Source organism: Scyliorhinus torazame, chromosome 2 (assembly GCF_047496885.1).
Source record: "Scyliorhinus torazame isolate Kashiwa2021f chromosome 2, sScyTor2.1, whole genome shotgun sequence".
Taxonomy (NCBI): Eukaryota; Metazoa; Chordata; class Chondrichthyes; order Carcharhiniformes; family Scyliorhinidae; genus Scyliorhinus; species Scyliorhinus torazame.
The window spans coordinates 298,066,799-298,087,973 of NC_092708.1; the positions used below are offsets into that span (position 1 = coordinate 298,066,799).

The following is a 21,175-nucleotide window of genomic DNA, read 5'->3' on the forward strand; positions in this document are numbered from 1 at the left end:
CAATCTGCTCTACCATCTTCAATACCTTTTGCACACAAACTCCCTTGCTTTTCAAGGTCCTGCACCACCTTTGAAATTGTACCCATTAATTTATATCACTTTCCCTTGACCTTACTTTCAAAATGTATCACTTCACCACATTTCCCTGCATTGAATTTCTTCAGCCTATGTCCTCTTGACACCTAGCACCATCCTCCAAATATTTCATTATACTTTCAAGTTTTGTGTTGTCTGCAAATTTTGAAATTGCGTTTTATTAACCTAAGTCCAACTAAAATGGTTGCAGCCTCATAGTGGCTGACCGGCAGGGGTCAGTGCTGGAGGGTCCAATGTGGAAGGTGGTTGCTCCAAAACCCGGCCACAACCGCAGCAGTGCCCATTTCTGAAGGGCTTCCCCCATCATGTTTGATGGCCCCAACTCTTCTAGTCCTCATATTTACCCTATTTGTAGCTGTGGGAAGGGAGCCCCGATGTTGACAAGGGGAGGAGGCGAGCCCAATGTTGATGTTAGTGGGGAGGGAGCCCCAGTATTGACTTGGTGAGACCCGATGTTGACATTGTGGGGGTGAGCCCCGATGTTGCCGTTGGTGGGGGTGAGCCCTGATGTTGTTATTGAGGGGGTGGAGCTCCGATGTTGGAGTTGGTGGGGGTGAGCCCTGATGTTGCTATTGAGGGGGTGGAGCCCCTATGTTGGGGTTGGTGGGGGTGAGCCCTGATGTTGTTATTGAGGGGGTGGAGCTCCGATGTTGGAGTTGGTGGGGGTGAGCCCTGATGTTGTTATTTTGGGGGTGGAGTTCCGATGTTGGAGTTGGTGGGGGTGAGCCCTGATGTTGTTATTGAGGGGGTGGAGCCACTATGTTGGGGTTGGTGGGGGTGAGCCCTGATGTTGTTATTGAGGGGGTGGAGTTCCGATGTTGGAGTTGGTGGGGGTGAGCCCTGATGTTGCTATTGAGGGGGTGGAGCCCCTATGTTGGGGTTGGTGGGGGTGAGCCCTGATGTTGTTATTGAGGGGGTGGAGCTCCGATGTTGGAGTTGGTGGGGGTGAGCCCTGATGTTGTTATTGAGGGGGTGGAGCCACTATGTTGGGGTTGGTGGGGGTGAGGCCTGTATGTTGTTATTGAGGAGGTGGAGCTCTGATGTTTGAGTTGGTGGGGGTGAGCCCTGATGTTGTTATTGAGGGGGTGCAGCTCTGATGTTTGAGTTGGTGGGGGTGAGCCCTGATGTTGTTATTGAGGGGGCGGAGCTCCGATGTTGGAGTTGGTGGGGGTGAGCCCTGATGTTGTTATTGAGGGGGTGGAGCCCCTATGTTGACATTGGGAGGGGGGGTGAGCCCTGACATTGACATTTTTTTGAAAATAAATTTAGAGTACCCAATTATTGTTTTCCAATTAAGAAGCAATTTAGTGTGGCCAATCCAACTACCATGCACATCTTTTGGTTGCAGAGGTGAAACCCACGCAGACACAATGAGAATGTGCAAACTCCTCACAGACAGTGACCAGGAGACAGGGATCGAACCTAGATCCTTAGTGCCTTGGGCAGCACTGCTAACCACTGCGCCACCGTGTCGCCCTCCTGATGTTGACATTCAGGGGGGCAGGGGAGCCCCGACGTTGACATTGGTGGGATGAGCACTGATGTTGACGTTGGGGGGATGGGGGGGGGGGCGGTGAGTCCTGATGTTGACATTGAGGGGAGGAAGCCCCAATGTTGATCGTGAGCCCTGATGTTGACAAAGCAGGTTTTGGGGGGAAATCCCCGATGTTGATGTTGTGGGGCAGGGAGCTTGATGTCAGCATTGTGGAGTGGGGGAGATGTTGGGGGGACGGAGGAGTGAGTCCGATGCTTGTGAGGGGGAAATTTCCCTGTCCATTGGCGGGGGTGGGGCCTGTGGGAGTTTGCTTTCTGTGCTAATCAGGGCGCCCTTTAACGACATCCCGATATCTGTGGAACTAACGTTGCTGGCTCCATCAGACCCTGTCCCGCCAGGCTGACCCCGCCCACTTTTCTTCAGAGTGCCTGAAAATCTGGACTAAAAATTCAGCTATGCCGCCAGAGCATGCCACACGAGTTTTCAGTCAGCGCCTGACACTGAAAAAAATGGATAAATTCCGCCCCTTGATAGCATGGTGAGTAGCAGGCTGCATTACGCCACTGAGGTCTCCACATGCTGCCTGAAAGAACCCTGTAAAGAGATTGAGTGTGACAGTGACCTTGACAGCTACAGGCATTGGGTGTCCCCCAATGCAGCTTACTGCAATCACTCCTGCAACATGTCACAAAGGAATGTGACTGTGGCTCTTGAAAGCCTAAGCCTCCTGTGGCATTGTGTTTCAGACATCTGCAGATAGCTCAGTCTCTGCCGATATACTCGAGGGGCAGCATAAGTCCTCTGCTCCTCCTTTGGTGGTTCATGATGGTTTCACCACCCTTTGGATCTGGCGTAGCTCTGCTACCCTCATGCACCAGCAGTGCATCCTGGACCTCCTGATGTGCCCTGCTTTCTATCATTCTCCTCCTCCTCACTGAAGGTTGTGTCTCCCACAGAGACCACAATCCCTTTCAGAGAAACCCATCCCCTATGTTTAGCCCAGTTTGAAGGCGAAGGAAATGGTCAAGCTTAAATGGTCCTCTATGCAGGAGGAATAAGACTGTTAAATAAGCTCTTACAAAGCAAACACTACACGTCCAGCAGTCACAGAACTCTGAACTGCTCAGTTAAAGTTCAGTGCTCAACTGAACCATTTAAAGCTATCCTGACAAGCTGTCTGATAAAACAAAATCAGCAGGGGGCGGGATCCTCCAATAATGGAGCTAGGTTTGCACTGAGGGCTGAATTTAGTGCATTTGAGTGCTATAGTGAGAGTTTGGTGACTGAGGGAGTATAAGGCTTCATTTTTATCTAAAGTCTAGGGCGAGATTCTCTGACCCTCCGCCGGGTCGGAGAATCGCCGGGGGCTGGTGTGAATCCTGCCCCCGCCGGTTGCCGAATTCGCTGGCACCGGAGATTCGGCGGGGGCGGGAATCGCGCCGCACCGGTTGGCAGGCCCCCCCCCCGCAATTCTCCGGCCTGGATGGGCCGAAGTCTCGCTGCTAGAATGCCTGTCCCGCTTGCGTGGATTAAACACCTCTCTTACCAGCAGGACAAGGCGGCGCGGGCGGGCTCTGGGGTCCTGGGGGGAGGGGCGCGGGGCGATCTGGCCCCGGGGGGCCCACCACGGTGGCCTGGCCCGCGATCGGGGCCCAACGATCCGCGGGCGGGCCTGTGCCGTGGGGGCACTCTTTTCCTTCCGCCTTCGCCATGGTCTCCACCATGGCAGAGGAGGAAGAGACCCCCTTCACTGCACATGCGCGGGTATGCCGTGAGCGGCTGCTCACGCTCCCGCGCATGTGCCGCCCGGCAATGTCATTTTCGCACCAGCTGGCGGGGCACCAAAGGCCTTTCCCGCCAGCTGGCGGGGCGGAAATCAGTCCGGCGGGGGCCTAGCCCCTCAAGGTTAGGGCTCGGCCCCCAAAGATGCGGCGAATTCCGCACCTTTGGGGAGGCGCGGTGCCGGACTGATTTGCGCCGTTTTTGGCGCCGGTCAGCGGACATCGCGCCGATAACGGAGAATTTTGCCCCGAGTCTTTTTTTTATTTAGTTAATTAACTTAAAAGTTGCTGTTTGGTTTAGAGGAAGGTGAATTTTCAATCAGCTTTAATCAAAGGTTCTACTTGTAGGTACTTGCAGCTGGACCTTGTTAATTAGTTAATTGGATTAGGCCAGTTTTCAGAGGCTAGATTCACAGTATAAAGGTGATCCCTCACAGTGCAGACTTTGTTTGCACAGAGTGCTGAATTATTTGAGTGCTATAGTGAGAGTTTGGTGACTGAGGGAGTGCTGAATTTGGTGCATTGGAGTGCTATAGTGAAAGTTTGGTGACTGAGGGAGTGCTGAATTTGGTGCATTTGAGTGCTATTGTGAGAGTTTGGTGACTGAGGGAGTGCTGAATTTGGTGCATTTGAGTGCTATAGTGAGAGTTTGGTGACTGAGGGAGTGCTGAATTTGGTGCATTTGAGTGCTATAGTGAGAACATAGAACATAGAAAGTACAGCACAGAACAGGCCCTTCGGCCCACGATGTTGTGCCGAACCTTTGTCCTAGATTAATCATAGATTATCATTGAATTTACAGTGCAGAAGGAGGCCATTCGGCCCTTTGAGTCTGCACCGGCTCTTGGAAAGAGCACCACACCCAAACTCAACACCTCCACCCAACACCAAGGTCAATTTGGACATTAAGGGCAATTTATCATTGGCCAATTCACCTAACCCGCACATCTTTGGACTGTGGGAGGAAACCGGAGCACCCGGAGGAAACCCACGCAGACACGGGGAGGACGTGCAGACTCCGCACAGGCAATGACCCAAGCCGGGATCGAACCTGGGACCATGGAGCTGTGAAGCAATTGCGCTATCCACAATGCTACCGTGCTGCCCTTAAGAACAAATAAATCTACACTATATCATTTTACCGTCATCCATGTACCTATCCAATAGCTGCTTGAAGGTCCCTAATGTTTCCGACTCAACTACTTCCACAGGCAGTGCATTCCATGCCCCCACTACTCTCTGGGTAAAGAACCTACCTCTGATATCCCTCCTATATCTTCCACCTTTCACCTTAAATTTATGTCCCCTTGTAATGGTGTGTTCCACCTGGGGAAAAAGTCTCTGACTGTCTACTCTATCTATTCCCCTGATCATCTTATAAACCTCTATCAAGTCGCCCCTCATCCTTCTCCGCTCTAATGAGAAAAGGCCTAGCACCCTCAACCTTTCCTCGTAAGACCTACTCTCCATTCCAGGCAACATCCTGGTAAATCTTCTTTGCACCTTTTCCAGAGCTTCCACATCCTTCCTAAAATGAGGCGACCAGAACTGTACACAGTACTCCAAATGTGGCCTTACTAAAGTTTTGTACAGCTGCATCATCACCTCACGGCTCTTAAATTCAATCCCTCTGTTAATGAACGCGAGCACACCATAGGCCTTCTTCACAGCTCTATCCACTTGAGTGGCAACTTTCAAAGATGTATGAACATAGACCCCAAGATCTCTCTGCTCCTCCACATTGCCAAGAACTCTACCGTTAACCCTATATTCCGCATTCATATTTGTCCTTCCAAAATGGACAACCTCACACTTTTCAGGGTTAAACTCCATCTGCCACTTCTCAGCCCAGCTCTGCATCCTATCTATGTCTCTTTGCAGCCGACAACAGCCCTCCTTACTATCCACAACTCCACCAATCTTCTTATCGTCTGCAAATTTACTGACCCACCCTTCAACTCCCTCATCCAAGTCATTAATGAAAATCACAAACAGCAGAGGACCCAGAACTGATCCCTGCGGTACGCCACTGGTAACTGGGATCCAGGCTGAATATTTGCCATCCACCACCACTCTCTGACTTCTATCGGTTAGCCAGTTCGTTATCCAACTGGACAAATTTCCCACTATCCCATGCCTCCTTACTTTCTGCATAAGCCTACCATGGGGAACTTTATCAAATGCCTTACTAAAATCCATGTACACTACATCCACTGCTTTACCTTCATCCACATGCTTGGTCACCTCCTCAAAGAATTCAATAAGATTTGTAAGGCAAGACCTACCCCTCACAAATCCGTGCTGACTATCCCTAATCAAGCAGTGTCTTTCCAGATGCTCAGAAATCCTATCCTTCAGTACCCTTTCCATTACTTTGCCTACCACCGAAGTAAGACTAACTGGCCTGTAATTCCCAGGGTTATCCCTAGTTCCTTTTTTGAACAGGGGCACGACATTCGCCACTCTCCAATCCCCTGGTACCACCCCTGTTGACAGTGAGGACGAAAAGATCATTGCCAACGGCTCTGCAATTTCATCTCTTGCTTCCCATAGAATCCTTCGATATATCCCGTCAGGCCCGGGGGACTTGTCTATCCTCAAGTTTTTCAAAATGCCCAACACATCTTCCTTCCTGACAAGTATTTCCTCGAGCTTACCAATCTGTTTCACACTGTCTTCTCCAACAATATCGCCCCTCTCATTTGTAAATACAGAAGAAAAATACTCATTCAAGACCTCTCCTATCTCTTCAGACTCAATACACAATCTCCCGCTACTGTCCTTGATCGGACCTACCCTCGCTCTACTCATTCTCATATTTCTCACATATGTGTAAAAGGCCTTGGGGTTTTCCTTGATCCTACCCGCCAAAGATTGTTCATGCCCTCTCTTAGCTCTCCTAATCCCTTTCTTCAGTTCCCTCCTGGCTATCTTGTATCCCTCCAATGCCCTGTCTGAACCTTGTTTCCTCAGCCTTACATAAGTCACCTTTTTCCTCTTAACAAGACATTCAACCTCTCTTGTCAACCATGGTTCCCTCACTCGACCATCTCTTCCCTGCCTGACAGGGACATACATATCAAGGACACGTAGCACCTGTTCCTTGAACAAGTTCCACATTTCACTTGTGTCCTTCCCTGCCAGCCTATGTTCCCAACTTATGCACTTCAATTCTTGTCTGACAACATCGTATTTACCCTTCCCCCAATTGTAAACCTTGTCCTGTTGCACGTACCTATCCCTCTCCATTACTAAAGTGAAAGTCACAGAATTGTGGTCACTATCTCCAAAATGCTCCCCCACTAACAAATCTATCACTTGCCCTGGCTCATTACCCAGTACTAAATCCAATATTGCCCCTCCTCTGGTCGGACAATCTACATACTGTGTTAGAAAAGCTTCCTGGACACACTGCACAAACACCACCCCATCCAAACTATTTGATCTAAAGAGTTTCCACTCAATATTTGGGAAGTTAAAGTCGCCCATGACTACTACCCTATGACTTCTGCACCTTTCCAAAATCTGTTTCCCAATCTGTTCCTCCACATCTCTGTAACTATTGGGGGGCCTACAGAAAACTCCTAACAAGGTGACTGCTCCTTTCCTATTTCTGACTTCAACCTATACTACCTCAATAGGGTGATACTCCTCGAACTGCCTTTCTGCAGCTGTTATACTATCTCTAATTAATAATGCCACCACCCCCCCCACCTCTTTTACCACCCTCCCTAATCTTATTGAAATATCTATAACCAGGGACCTCCAACAACCATTTCTGCCCCTCTTCTATCCAAGTTTCCGTGATGGCCACCACATCGTAGTCCCAAGTACCGATCCATGCCTTAAGTTCACCCACCTTATTCCTGATGCTTCTTGCGTTGAAGTATACACACTTCAACCCATCTCCGTGCCTGCAAATACTCTCCTTTGTCAGTGTTCCCTTCCCCACTGCCTCATTACATGCTTTGGCGTCCTGAATATCGGCTACCTTAGTTGCTGGACTACAAACCCGGTTCCCATTCCCCTGCCAAATTAGTTTAAACCCTCCCGAAGAGTACTAGCAAACCTCCCTCCCAGGATATTGGTGCCCCTCTGGTTCAGATGCAACCCGTCCTGCTTGTACAGGTCCCACCTTCCCCAGAATGCGCTCCAATTATCCAAATACCTGAAGCCCTCCCTCCTACTCCATTCCTGCAGCCACGTGTTCAATTGCACTCTCTCCCTATTCCTAGCCTCACTATCACGTGGCACCGGCAACAAACCAGAGATGACAACTCTGTCTGTCCTGGCTTTCAACTTCCAGCCTAACTCCCTAAACTTGTTTATTACCTCCACACCCCTTTTCCTACCTATGTCGTTGGTACCAATGTGCACCACGACTTCTGGCTGCTCACCCTCCCCCTTAAGGATCCTGAAGACACGATCCGAGACATCCCTGGCCCTGGCACCCGGGAGGCAACATACCTTCCGGGAGTCTCGCTCGCGACCACAGAATCTCCTATCTATTCCCCTAACCATTGAATCTCCTACAACTATTGCTTTTCTATTCTCCCCCCTTCCCTTCTGAGCCCCAGAGCCAGACTCCGTGCCAGAGACCTGACCGCTAGGGCCTTCCCCCGGTAGGTCATCCCCCCCAACAGCATCCAAAACGGTATACTTGTTTTGAAGGGGAACGGCCACGAGGGATCCCTGCACTGTCTGCCTGTTTGTTTTTTTCCCCCTGACTGTAACCCAGCTATTCTTGTCCTGTACCTTGGGTGTGGTTACCTCCCTGGAACTCTTCTCAATCACCCCCTCTGCCTCCCGGATGATCCGAAGTTCATCCAGCTTCAGCTCCAGTTCCCTAACACGGTCTTTGAGGAGCTGAAGTTGGGTGCATTTCCCGCAGGTATAGTCAGTGGGGACACCGGTGGTATCCCTCACCTGCCACATCCTACAGGAGGAGCATGTAACTGGCCTAGCCTCCATCCCCTCTTACCTTAAAGAATATAGCTGCTGTGTGGACTAACTAGATCTCCGCCCTCCGACTCTGCTCCCAGTCAGCTGCACTCTCTGTAAACTCCTGGCTCTCTTCGCACTCTTTGCGGAAATGTCGGAAACAAAATGAAAGGAGCACCTTACTCCCTCCTCACCTAACTCCCTCGGTCACCAAACTCTCACTATCGCACTCAAAAAGCACCAAATTCAGCACTCCCTCGGTCACCAAACTCTCACTATCGCACTCAAAAAGCACCAAATTCAGCACTCAGTGCAAAGGGAGTTTGGTGACTGAGGGAGTGCTGAATTTATAGTCCCTGGTTATAGATGTTTCAATGAGATTAGGGAGGGTGGTAAAAGAGGAGGGGGGTGGCATTGTTAATTAGAGATAGTATAACAGCTGCAGAAAGGCAGTTCGAGGAGTATCTGCTTTTCGAACACAGTATGTAGATTGTCCGACCAGAAAGAAGGCCATATTGGATTTGGTACTTGGTAATGAACCAGGGCAAGTGATAGATTTGTTATTGGGGGAGCATTTTGGAGATAGTGACCACAATTCTGTGACTTTCAAGAGGGTGGCAGCGAGGGAAATAGGGGGAGTCAAAGCTGGAAGGGGAGCCACGGTTCGGAGTGCGACGAAAATAAACGAGGTATTCAAGGCCTTTTATGAAGAGCTGTACAGATCCCAGCCCCAGCGGGTGAAGAGGGGATGAGACGATTCCTAGATCAGCTGAGATTCCCGAGGGTGGAGGAGCAAGAGGTGGCTGGTTTGGGGGCACCAATTGGGTTGGAGGAGCTGAGCAAGGGTTTGGGGAGCATGCAGGCGGGGAAGGCCCCGGGACCGGACGGATTCCCGGTGGAGTTCTACAGGAAGTACGCAGACCTGTTGGCCCCGCTACTGGTGAGGACCTTTAATGAGGCAAGAGAGGAGGGGACCCTGCCCCCGACAATGTCGGAAGCGACAATTTCTTTGATCCTAAAGCGGGACAAGGACCCACTGCAATGTGGATCGTACAGGCCGATCACGCTCCTCAATGTGGATGCAAAGTTGCTGGCAAAAGTGCTGGCCACGAGGATCGAGGACTGTGTCCCGGGGGTAATCCACGAGGACCAGACGGGATTTGTAAAGGGCAGGCAACTAAACACCAATGTGCGGCGGCTCTTAAACGTGATAATGATGCCATCGGAGGAGGGAGAGGCGGAGATAGTGGCAGCTATGGACGCGGAGAAGGCCTTTGACCTAGTAGAGTGGGAGTACCTCTGGGAGGTGCTGCGTAGGTTTGGGTTCGGGGTAGGGTTTATCAATTGGGTCAAGCTCCTTTACAGAGCCCCGATGGAGAGTGTAGTGACGAACCGGCGGAGGCCGGAGTACTTTCGACTGTACCGAGGGACGAGGCAGGAGTGCCCCCTGTCCCCCCTGTTATTCGCATTGGCGATCGAACCATTGGCCATGTCATTGAGGGAGTCTAATAAATGGAGGGGGGTGGTCCGAGGGGGAGAAGAGCATCGGGTGTCGCTATATGCGGATGACCTGTTGCTGTACGTGGCGGATCCAATGGAGTGGATGGTGGAGGTCATGCAGACTCTAAGGGAGTTTGGGGAGTTTTCGGGCTATAAGCTCAATGTAGGGAAGAGTGAGCTCTTTGTCTTACACGCGGGGGACCAAGAAAGAGGGATAGGGGACCTACCACTGAGGAGGGCGGAGGGGAGCTTTCGTTATCTGGGGATCCAGATAGCCAGGAGTTGGGGGACCCTACATAAACTGAATCTGACGAGGTTGGTGGAGCGAATGGAGGAGGATTTCAAAAGATGGGACATGTTACCGCTCTCGCTGGCGGGTAGAGTGCAGTCGGTCAAAATGGTGGTCCTTCCGAGGTTTCTGTTTGTGTTTCAGTGCCTTCCCATCGTGATTACTAAGGCCTTTTTTAAGAGAGTAGGCAGGAGTATTATGGGGTTTGTGTGGGCGAATAAGACCCCGAGAGTAAGGAGAGGGTTCCTGGAATGCAGTAGGGACCGAGGAGGGTTGGCGCTGCCAAACCTGGGGAGCTACTACTGGGCAGCAAATGTGGCGATGATCCGCAAGTGGGTTATGGAGGGAGAGGGGGCGGCATGGAAGAGGATGGAGATGGCGTCCTGTAAAGGAACGAGCCTGGGGGCGTTGGTGACGGCACCGCTGCCGCTCTTGCCGACAAAGTATACCATGAGCCCGGTGGTGGCGGCAACGCTAAGGATCTGGGGCCAGTGGAGACGGCACCGGGGTGCAATGGGAGCATTGGTGTGGTCCCCGATCAGGGGTAACCACCGGTTTGTCCCGGGGAAGATGGACGGGGGGTTCCAGAGCTGGCATCGGGCGGAGATTGGAAGAATGGGGGACCTGTTCATCGACGGGACGTTTGCAAGCCTAGGGGCACTGGAGGAGAAGTTCGAGTTACCCCCGGGAAATGCCTTTAGATATATGCAGGTGAGGGCTTTTGTGAGGCGACAGGTGAGGGAATTCCCGTTGCTCCCGGCACAAGAAGTTCAAGATAGGGTGATCTCGGGTGTATGGGTCGGGGAGGGCAAGGTGTCGGAAATACACCAGGAGTTGAAAGTAGAGGGGGAGCGCTGGTAGAAGAGTTGAAGGGTAAATGGGAGGAGGAGCTGGGGGAGGCGATCGAGGAAGGTCTGTGGGCTGATGCCCTAGGTCGGGTTAATTCCTCCTCCTCGTGTGCCAGGCTCAGCCCGATACAATTTAAGGTGGTTCACAGAGTGCACTTGACGGGGGCGAGGTTGAGCAGGTTCTTTGGGGTAGAGGACAGATGTGGAAGGTGCTCAGGGAGCCCGGCGAACCATGTCCAGATGTTTTGGTTATGCCCGGCACTGGAGGGGTTCTGGAGAGGAGTGGCGGGAGCAATATCTCAGGTGGTGAAAGTCCGGGTCAAGCCAAGCTGGGGGCTAGCAATATTTGGAGTAGTGGACGAACCGGGAGTGCAGGAGGCGAAAGAGGCCGGCATTCTGGCCTTTGCGTCCCTAGTAGCCCGGCGAAGGATCTTGCTAATGTGGAAGGAGGCGAAGCCCCCCAGCCTGGAGGCCTGGATAAATGATATGGCTGGGTTCATAAAGTTGGAGAGGATTAAGTTTGCCTTGAGAGGGTCTGCACAGGGGTTCTACAGGCGGTGGCAACCGTTCCCAGACTATCTTGCGGAGCGTTAGAGGAAGGTCGGTCAGCAGCAGCAGCAACCTTGGGGGTGGGGGGGACATCCTGGAGGGGGGGGGAGGGGGGGGACTGCCTGGGAGGGTGGATGAGCAAGAGATAACATGAAGGGTTGGGGAAACTGGCACGTACGGGTGAGGGCCAGTGTACAAAGCTGTGTAAATATATCATTTTGCCATGGAGGCAGCACGGGGCAGCACGGTAGCATTGTGGATAGCACAATTGCTTCACAGCTCCAGGGTCCCAGGTTCGATTCCGGCTTGGGTCACTGTCTGTGCGGAGTCTGCACATCCTCCCCGTGTGTGCGTGGGTTTCCTCCGGGTGCTCCGGTTTCCTCCCACAGTCCAAAGATGTGCGGGTTAGGTGGATTGGTCATGATAAATTGCCCTTAGTGTCCAAAATTGCCCTTAGTGTTGGGTGGGGTTACTGGGTTATGGGGATAGGGTGGAGGTGCTGAAATTGGGTAGGGAGCTCTTTCCAAGAGCCGGTGCAGACTCGATGGGCTGAATGGCCTCCTTCGGCACTGTAAATTCTATATGATAATCTATGATGATATATCTTGCTCTGCGTGATTTCTTGGTTTTTTTTTGTTACGGGGTGGGGGGGGGGGGTTATTGTTTGTAAGGGAGAAAAATTGTGTTGAGAAACTTTAATAAATATATATATTTTTTAAAATTCTGTGACTTTCACTTTAGTAATGGAGAGGGGTAGGTGCGTGCAACAGGGCAAGGATTACAATTGGGGGAAGGGTAAAAACGATGTTGTCAGACAAGAATTGAAGTGCATAAGTTGGGAACATAGGCTGTCAGGGAAGGACACAAGTGAAATGTGGAACTTGTTCAAGGAACAGGTGCTACGTGTCCTTGATATGTATGTCCCTGTCAGGCAGGGAAGAGATGGTCGAGTGAGGTAACCATGGTTGACAAGAGAGGTTGAATGTCTTGTTAAGAGGAAAAAGGAGACTTGTGTAAGGCTGAGGAAACAAGGTTCAGACGGGGCGCTGGAGCGATACAAGATAGCCAGGAGGGAACTGAAGAAAGGGATTAGGAGAGCTAAGAGAGGGCATGAACAATCTTTGGCAGGTAGGATCAAGGAAAACCCCAAGGCCTTTTACACATATGAGAAATATGAGAATGACTAGAGCGAGGGTAGGTCCGATCAAGGACAGTAGCGGGAGATTGTGTATTGAGTCTGAAGAGATAGGAAAGGTCTTGAACGAGTACTTTTCTTCTGTATTTACAAATGAGAGGGGCCATATTGTTGGAGAGGACAGTGTGAAACAGATTGGTAAGCTCGAGGAAATACTTGTTAGGAAGGAAGATGTGTTGGGCATTTTGAAAAACTTGAGGATAGACAAGTCCCCCGGGCCTGACAGGATATATCCAAGGATTCTATGGGAAGCAAGAGATGAAATTGCAGAGCCGTTGGCAATGATCTTTCCGTCCTCACTGTCAACAGGGGTGGTACCAGCGGATTGGAGAGTGGCGAATGTCGTGCCCCTGTTCAAAAAGGGATTAGGGATAACCCTGGGAATTACAGGCCAGTTAGTCTTGCTTCAGTGGTAGGCAAAGTAATGGAAAGGGTACTGAAGGATAGGATGTCTGAGCATCTGGAAAGACACTGCTTGATTATGGATAGTCAGCACAGATTTGTGAGGAGTAGGTCTTGCCTTACAAGTCTTATTGAATTATCTGAGGAGGTGACCAAGCATGTGGATGAAGGTAAAGCAGTGGATGTAGTGTACATGGATTTTAGTAAGGCATTTGATAAGGTTCCCCATGGTAGGCTTATGCAGAAGGTAAGGAGGCATGGGATAGTGGGAAATTTGGCCAGTTGGATAACGAACTGGCTAACCGATAGGAGTCAGAGAGTGGTGGTGGATGGCAAATATTCAGTCTGGATCCCAGTTACCAGTGGCGTACCGCAGGGATCAGTTCTGGGTCCTCTGCTGTTTGTGATTTTCATTAATGGATGAGGGAGTTGAAGGGTGGGTCAGAAAATTTGCAGACGATACGAAGATTGGTGGAGTTGTGGATAGTGAGGAGGGCTGTTGCCGGCTGCAAAGAGACATAGATAGGATGCAGAGCTGGGCTGAGAAGTGACAGATGGAGTTTAACCCTGAAAAGTGTGAGGTTGTCCATTTTGGAAGGACAAATATGAATGCGGAATACAGGGTTAACGGTAGAGTTCTTGGCAATGTGGAGGAGCAGAGAAATCTTGGGGTCTATGTTCATACATCTTTGAAAGTTGCCACTCAAGTGGATAGAGCTGTGAAGAAGGCCTATGGTGTGCTCGCGTTCATTAACAGAGGGATTGAATTTAAGAGCCGTGAGATGATGATGCAGCTGTACAAAACTTTAGTAAGGCCACATTTGGAGTACTGTGTACAGTTCTGGTCGCCTCATTTTAGGAAGGATGTGGAAGCTTTGGAAAAGGTGCAAAGGAGATTTACCAGGATGTTGCCTGGAATGGAGAGTAGGTCTTACGAGGAAAGGTTGAGGGTGCTAGGCCTTTTCTCATTAGAGCGGAGAAGGATGAGGGGCGACTTGATCGAGATCAGGGGAATAGATAGAGTAGACAGTCAGAGACTTTTTCCCCAGGTGGAACAAACCATTCCAAGGAGGCATAAATTTAAGGTGAATGGTGGAAGATATAGGGGGGATGTCAGAGGTAGGTTCTTTACCCAGAGAGTAGTGGGGGCATGGAATGCACTGCCTGTGGAAGTAGTTGAGTCGGAAACATTGGGGACCTTCAAGCAGCTATTGGATAGGTACATGGATTACGGTAGAATGTTATAGTGTAGATTAATTTGTTCTTAAGGGTAGCACGATAGCATTGTGGATAGCACAATTGCTTCACAGCTCCAGGGTCCCAGGTTCGATTCCGGCTTGGGTCACTGTCTGTGCGGAGTCTGCACATCCTCCGCGTGTGTGCATGGGTTTCCTCCAGGTGCTCCGGTTTCCTCCCACAGTCCAAAGATGTGCAGGTTAGGTGGATTGGCCATGATAAATTGCCTTTAGTGTCCAAAATTGTCCTTAGTGTTGGGTGGAGGTGTTGACCTTGGGTAGGGTGCTCTTTCCAAGAGCCGGTGCAGACTCAATGGGCCGAATGGCCTCCTTCTGCACTGTAAATTCTATGATAATCTATGAGTAATCTAGGACAAAGTTTCAGCACAACATCGTGGGCCGAAGGGCCTGTTCTGTGCTGTATTTTTCTATGTTCTATAGTCTATGTCCACACGCAGTGTCAAAACGCGGACGTTTCACTCTGGACTTTTCTTAAGAAACATTAATAAACTTGACATCCACAGGAACAGAGAAAAAAGAGAATACAGGCGGAAGACGGGAGGGCCGGCTGAAGGAAGTGAGCACGAGAGGACAACAGCAGCGAAATCCGTCCGGGAGAAGCAAGGGACAACACCAGCACCAGACCCATTAGAGTATTGCCCTCCGTAATTGTCTCTTCTGCACCCAAATGTATATCTACCCCCCCCCCCCCCCACAAACAGATGCCTACTTACGTGTGTAAATAATTGATTTTGTATTTCTCTTGTGTTGTTACCTTTTATTCCCCTTTGTGATGTGTGTGTGTGCCCTGCTCTTCTTCTATATACATATATATATATATATATATATCATATCTTGTGTACATAACAGCAAATATACTTTGTTCAAAAACCCAATAAAAAACATTTATATAAAAGTGTAAGGCAAAAGGGAGTAAAGAAACAAAATATTGCAGGAAAATCCAGGAAGATTGGCAAGCCTCCTTTTTTGAGGATTGTGCGTACTTAAAGAGCAGTCGATGGATTAAAATTTGTCAATTGCATCAGTAGCAAGGCTGGCATTTATTGGCCATTCCTAGTGCTCTTGAGCTGCTGCATTCCTTGAGGTAACGGTACTCCCACAGTACTATTAGGGAGGCAGTTCCCAGATTTTGACTCAGTAATGATTTTATACAATCTCCCAAAAATGCACCATTTTTTACCCAGATTATCATTTTCATCAAGATTAGGAGCAAAAGCAATCCCGAGATAATTATGAAGTTCATCTGCATGTAGCAAACGCAGATGTAGCAAATATGCATTTTGAACCTCTGCTGTGAAAGATTTTACTTGTGTGGACACCAATCAATGCCTGAGCTAACAGAAGTAATTTGTGACCAATCTTATGACAGTTCCAGCTGGACAGTATAATATGCTGTATCTTACTTGAATTTATGAAAAATATGCATACTTTGCATTCTGATTGTGCTTTCATGAAGTAGATTTGCTAAAATTTGGTAATTAACTTAAGAGGTAACTTAGGCTAGCCAATTTTACTATTGTGGACAATTCATCATTCATTCATACTGCTATGTGTGTGGCCTGCTTGGTTATTTTTAACAATGGTTGAAAAAGCAGTTTGATACTTCATAAAGATTGCATGACAACCATTTACCATAATTATTCACCCAAGCCACAATATCACAATCGGCCATGATAGAACATTTATAACATAAAACTTTATTAAATAACAAACTCTAAATCCCGTTAAGGACACATAATGTACTGAGGGGTCACTCAGATGCCACTCTCAAAGGTCATAAGCACTCTTCCCCATCAGCCTGTTCTGAACAATTTATTTGAAAGTGCTATCCATTTATGAACTCTAGGTAATTCCATATAAAGGCTGACTTCCATGCACTGCAAACCTTTCAGAAACCTCAGTAGTTACAAAAGCTAATAATTAAATCTTGTTCGAACCCCAATAAAGATTGGAGAGAATGAATAAGGTGTGTCCATTGCAGCTTGATGCTAGTTAGAAAAGCTCTATTGACAAAGAGGAGTAAAATTAGTTGAGTTTCACGTAAACCACATAAGTGGCTGGCACCAGACCAATTGGAGCCTAAATAGTACCTGAATGAGTAATTACAGCAATTTAAATCGGTACAGTGAGGCAGCTCGAGTTGAAGTTTGTAAATTATGATGGCAACAGAGTCGTTAGTGATTGTGGTGAATTTCCTCAAGTCTATGCACAGGGAAATGAAACACAAAGCTAAAAGCCTCTCTGACTGTGTCCTAGCATTATAATTACATGATATCGAATACAGTATGACTTGTTTTGCTAAGATTCACAAGCCATTTTATGTGAGAACCTCTCTGAAATGCAACACAGATAATAATTGTATTTTACTTGTTTACTGCAGTCCATGTGGCCAGCGCTGAGGCTTGCTGCAGAGGCTGTTCCTCCTCTTCAAGCAGCATTTGCTTGTCCTCTGAAATTCCCTTTGCCGTTCCAAATGCAGTTCCTTTTATATTAATTATATCAGAAAAAGTGACCTAGAAATAGAATAACAGTGAATCATTCTCTCACGAATGAGTCAATTGTCTTTCATGGAATTAAAAATCCACATCATGCTGTCCATGGATGCATAGGTAGTTCCCAGAATGTCAAATTACCTCAGAACTACTTACTTAAAGTCATTACAAGTTAATTTTAACAATTGCAAATTTTAATTAGGCTGCAATATCAAGCAACATTTTTTTCAAAATTTTCAGAAGAAAACTTGTCAATTGTTGAGTCCTTAAGTGGTCATTTGTGTTGTCTCATATCTTATTAAATTAAATTAATTAACATTTGCTCTTGTTTACATGTAGCCAAGTTGGAAAACACTGCTAAGTGAAGGTGAGCATCTTGTACAAGCCATGAGTTATTTCCGTTATTACTTCTCAAGCTTTCCCCTGCAACTTTAACTTCCTTAACCAAAGGTAAAATATCTGGGCCCAAGTCTTCCGATCTCCGGAGAGTTGGATATCTGTATCCCCCATAATGTGTGACGGAACTCCGCAGAAGTCCCTATACAATGACTCCATTGGAACTGCCATGGAAGTTTGAACATCCAATTGGCAATTCCCCTGTTTAGCAGGAGCCATCCAAAAAGTCTCGGCTTTGAGTTCGAATTCTGGACTTCAGGCTGTTCTGACTTACTTATGTGGGAAGTTACACAGGAAATGCCAGGCCGATTAAAACCTAGACTAACACCTGGGGAACTACAAAACTGACCCTCGGATGACCCATACTCAACCCGCCCACTTGATCCCCGACACCCTCCAAACCCCCCAGTTCCCCCCTTCCCCATCAAGACCATGGCTAGCCCTCATCACCCAACACCCCATACAATTCCCGTGAAACTCGCAAACGGGGAAATCGCAAACAATGAAATGCTTTTCAATGGGACGCAATTAGATAGATTCTAGCAACGTGAGGGCAGCACTAGTTTGTGCAGTTACTATACTGTGCAACAAATTTTGGTACCTGAATATGACAGACAGGGAGGATCTCTGAGCAATAAGAGTCATGTTGCTAACTTTTAAAAAGAGACAACCCGCATTTAAGAAAAAATTAATTACCTCAAAACTGACAACACAAAATTAGTGAACATTTCAAAATTAAGTAGAACCATTATTGCAGTTCTCATAGCATCATAGAATTTACAGTGCCGAAGGAGGCCATTCAGCCCATCGAGTTTGCACCGGCCCTTGGAAAGAGCACCCCACTTAAGACCACACCACCACCCATTCCCCACAACCCAGCAACCCCACTCAACCGTTTTGGATACTAAGGGTAATTTAGCATGGCTAACCTGCACATCTTTGGACTGTGGGAGGAAACTGGAGCACCCGGAGGAAACCCACACAGACACGGGAAGAACATGCAGACTCCACACAGACAGTGACCCAAGCCGGGAATCGAACCTGGGACCCTGGTTCTGTGAAATGACAGTGCTAACCACTACGTTCTGGATCAAGAGATTCAGAATTTTCCAGATTAATTTCTCCATTCGAGTTGCAACCATTCCAATAACCATCTCTCATGCCTGTCGGAAAGGTGCTTAAAAAAAGAGAATTGAAAGTCCACAGTCAGGACTAATGGAGGGAATTATATTTTTATTCATTCATGGATTCTGGCCATCATTGGCTAGGTCAAGATTTACTGCCCAACTCTAATCGCCCTTGAAAAGGTGGTGGCGAGTGCATTCTTGAAGCACTTGTGTATACACCCACAGTGCAGTTAGGGAAGAAGTTCCAGTGACAGTGAAGGAACGGTGATATATTTCCAAATCATGGTGGTGAGTGATTCGGTGGGAAACCTCCAGGTAATGGATTCCCAGGTGGCTTCTGCCCTTGTCCTTCTCAGTGGCAGTGGTTGGATCTGGAAGGTGCTGTCTAAGAAGTCTTGGTGAGTTCCTGCAGCACATCTTTCAGAAGGTACACACTGCTGCAACTATGCATCAGTAGTGGAGGGAGTGAATGTTGGTGAAACGGGTACCAATCAAGCGGGCTGCTTTGTCCTGGAAGGTGTCAAGCTTCTTCACTGTCATTGGAGCTGCAATCATCAAGGCAAGTGGAGAGTATTCCATTACACTGCTGACTTAAGCCTTAGAAATAGTGGACATGCTTTGGGGAGTCAGGAGGTGAGTTACTCACCACAGGATTTCTAGCTTCCAACCTGCTCTTGTAGCCACAGCATTTATATGGCTAGTCCCATTAAGTTTCTGTTCAATTGTAACATGCAGGATGTTGATAGTGGGGGATTCAGTAATGGTAATGTGAAGGAATGATGGTTAGGTTCTCCCTTGGAGATAGTCATTGCCAGGCATTGGTGTGGCACAAACGTTACTTGTAACTTGTCAGCCAAAGCCTGGATATTGTCCAGGTCTTGCTGCATTTGAGAGGTCACGAATTGTGCTGATGTCCAATTTCTGGGAACATCCCTACTTCTGATCTATGATGGAAAGATCATTGATGAAGCAAGTGAAGATAGTTGGGCCTAGGCCACACTGCCCTGCAGTGATGTCCTGGAACAGAGATGATTGGCCTCCAACAACCACAACTATTTTCCTTTGACCCCAACCAGTTACTGCTTCCAGAGACTTTGACACCATCTCACCGTTAAAACGTGCCAAGGTCTCGGGCAGCACGGTGGCGCAGTGGGTTAGCCCTGCAGGCTCACGGCGCCACGGTCCCAGGTTCGATCCCGGCTCTGGATCGGAGTTTGCACATTTTGCCGTGTTTGCGTGGGTTTCGCCCCCACAACCCAAAGATGTGCAGGCTAGGTGGATTGGCCACGCTAAATTGCCCCTTAATTGGAAAAAAATTAATTGGGTACACTAAATCTTTTTTTTTTTAAACGTGCCAAGGTCTCTGCTCCATCACGCTTTCAGTGCCCTCAGGGAAAGAGGGGATAGGGGAAAGGAAACACAGCTTAGCAAGAAATTTCTCATGATATGTGATGGGGTGCACAAGGGCTTTAGGGTGGGTAAGCAAATAGACCAACAAGGAAGTCATGAAATGTGGGACATTACCATCTACCAAGAGCCATTTTTCATACAGCAAGATCACAGAGAGTACTGAAAAGAATCATCACTTAATCTGTTTTTGGTGGTGTTGGTCAAAGGAAGAATGGTAGCCAGAGCAACAGAAAACGTTGTTCTGAATCAAATATTAACACCAGTTTAGCTTCTCATGCTAGGACTCTACTACATGACATCCACGCTAGGTTCTGTCCTCAAGAGTAGATGTGGGGCCATGAAGCTGTAATCTCTAACTCAGAGGCAAAAGTGTTTCAGGGAATCTGACACTGCTGCCTGCTGCTCTGCGTCTTGTTGTGGGAGGAACTGAAGGGCGCAGAAGGCAGTGGATGCTGTTGTGATTGCAGTGGATGGCATTCGCTGGTGTCTATCATGCTCTTTAGACACTGAGGAAATCTGAATTTTATATTGTTTTTTCATGTTTTGAGACTGGGGACAGATATGCAATGTGCCTGTGTGGTGAACAGCGCAAGCTTCAGCGTGAAAATTAAACCATCTGATGTGTGGGGGGGGCGTCTGAAAAGATGAACCCACATGACAAGATGAGCTTGGAGCTGAAGAGGCAGCAGCTGATGTGCTGTCATTAGCTCCATGCAGCTGGGGCTCAGATGTGTCCCTTGAGAGCTGAGATTAGAGAAGTCCAGGGGCAGTTAATAGCTCCATGCTTCTGAGGAGTTGGGGCTTCGAAAAGCCATGGAGCAGTTGGCGGGTCAGTGAAACTGAAGTGTCACTGTCTGTCCCAAGGAGTTGGCAGTTGGCACATGGTTGCCTGCTCAGTAAAGCTAGGTCGCTGGGGTCATGCATGTGGTTCGATCCTGGGGTGCAGCCTGGCCAACCCAGAATGGTACGACCTCAGACAAAGTGAGAGAGTGGCTGGGAGGTGAGCAGTAGTTGGGGCAGTCTGAGATGAAGTCCGGTTGCCTGATAACATTGCAGGCAGAAGAAGCAAGGGGGCTTTGGGGTTGAATTGGAGCTGTTGTTGAGGGAAACTAAAGGCATATCCTCAAAAGAAAGGAGTTAAAATCCCTCATAAGGAACATAAGAACATATAAATTAGGAGCATGAGTAGGCCAATAAGTCCCTCGAGCCCGCTCCACCATTCAATAAGTTCATGGTTTATCTGACTGTAACCTCAACTCCAAATTCCTTCCCCCGATAATCTTTCACCCTCTTGTGAATCATAAATCTACCTAGCTCTGCCTTAAAAATATTCAAAGACTCTGCTTCCACTTCCTTTAGAGGAAAAATGTTCTAGGGACTCATGACTCTCAGAGAGAA

The 21,175-nt window shown here is 48.4% G+C and overlaps 1 protein-coding gene across 1 annotated transcript in view; it reads right to left on the reverse strand.

The window, feature by feature from the left end:
* Positions 1–21,175, reverse strand: part of ttc6 (tetratricopeptide repeat domain 6) — a 554,053-nt gene that overhangs the window by 387,425 nt on the left and 145,453 nt on the right. Inside the window, exon 5 of the mRNA XM_072488749.1 lies at positions 16,720–16,865. Within this exon, the coding sequence (XP_072344850.1) occupies positions 16,720–16,865 (146 nt within the window). The remainder of the gene's footprint in view (positions 1–16,719; positions 16,866–21,175) is intronic.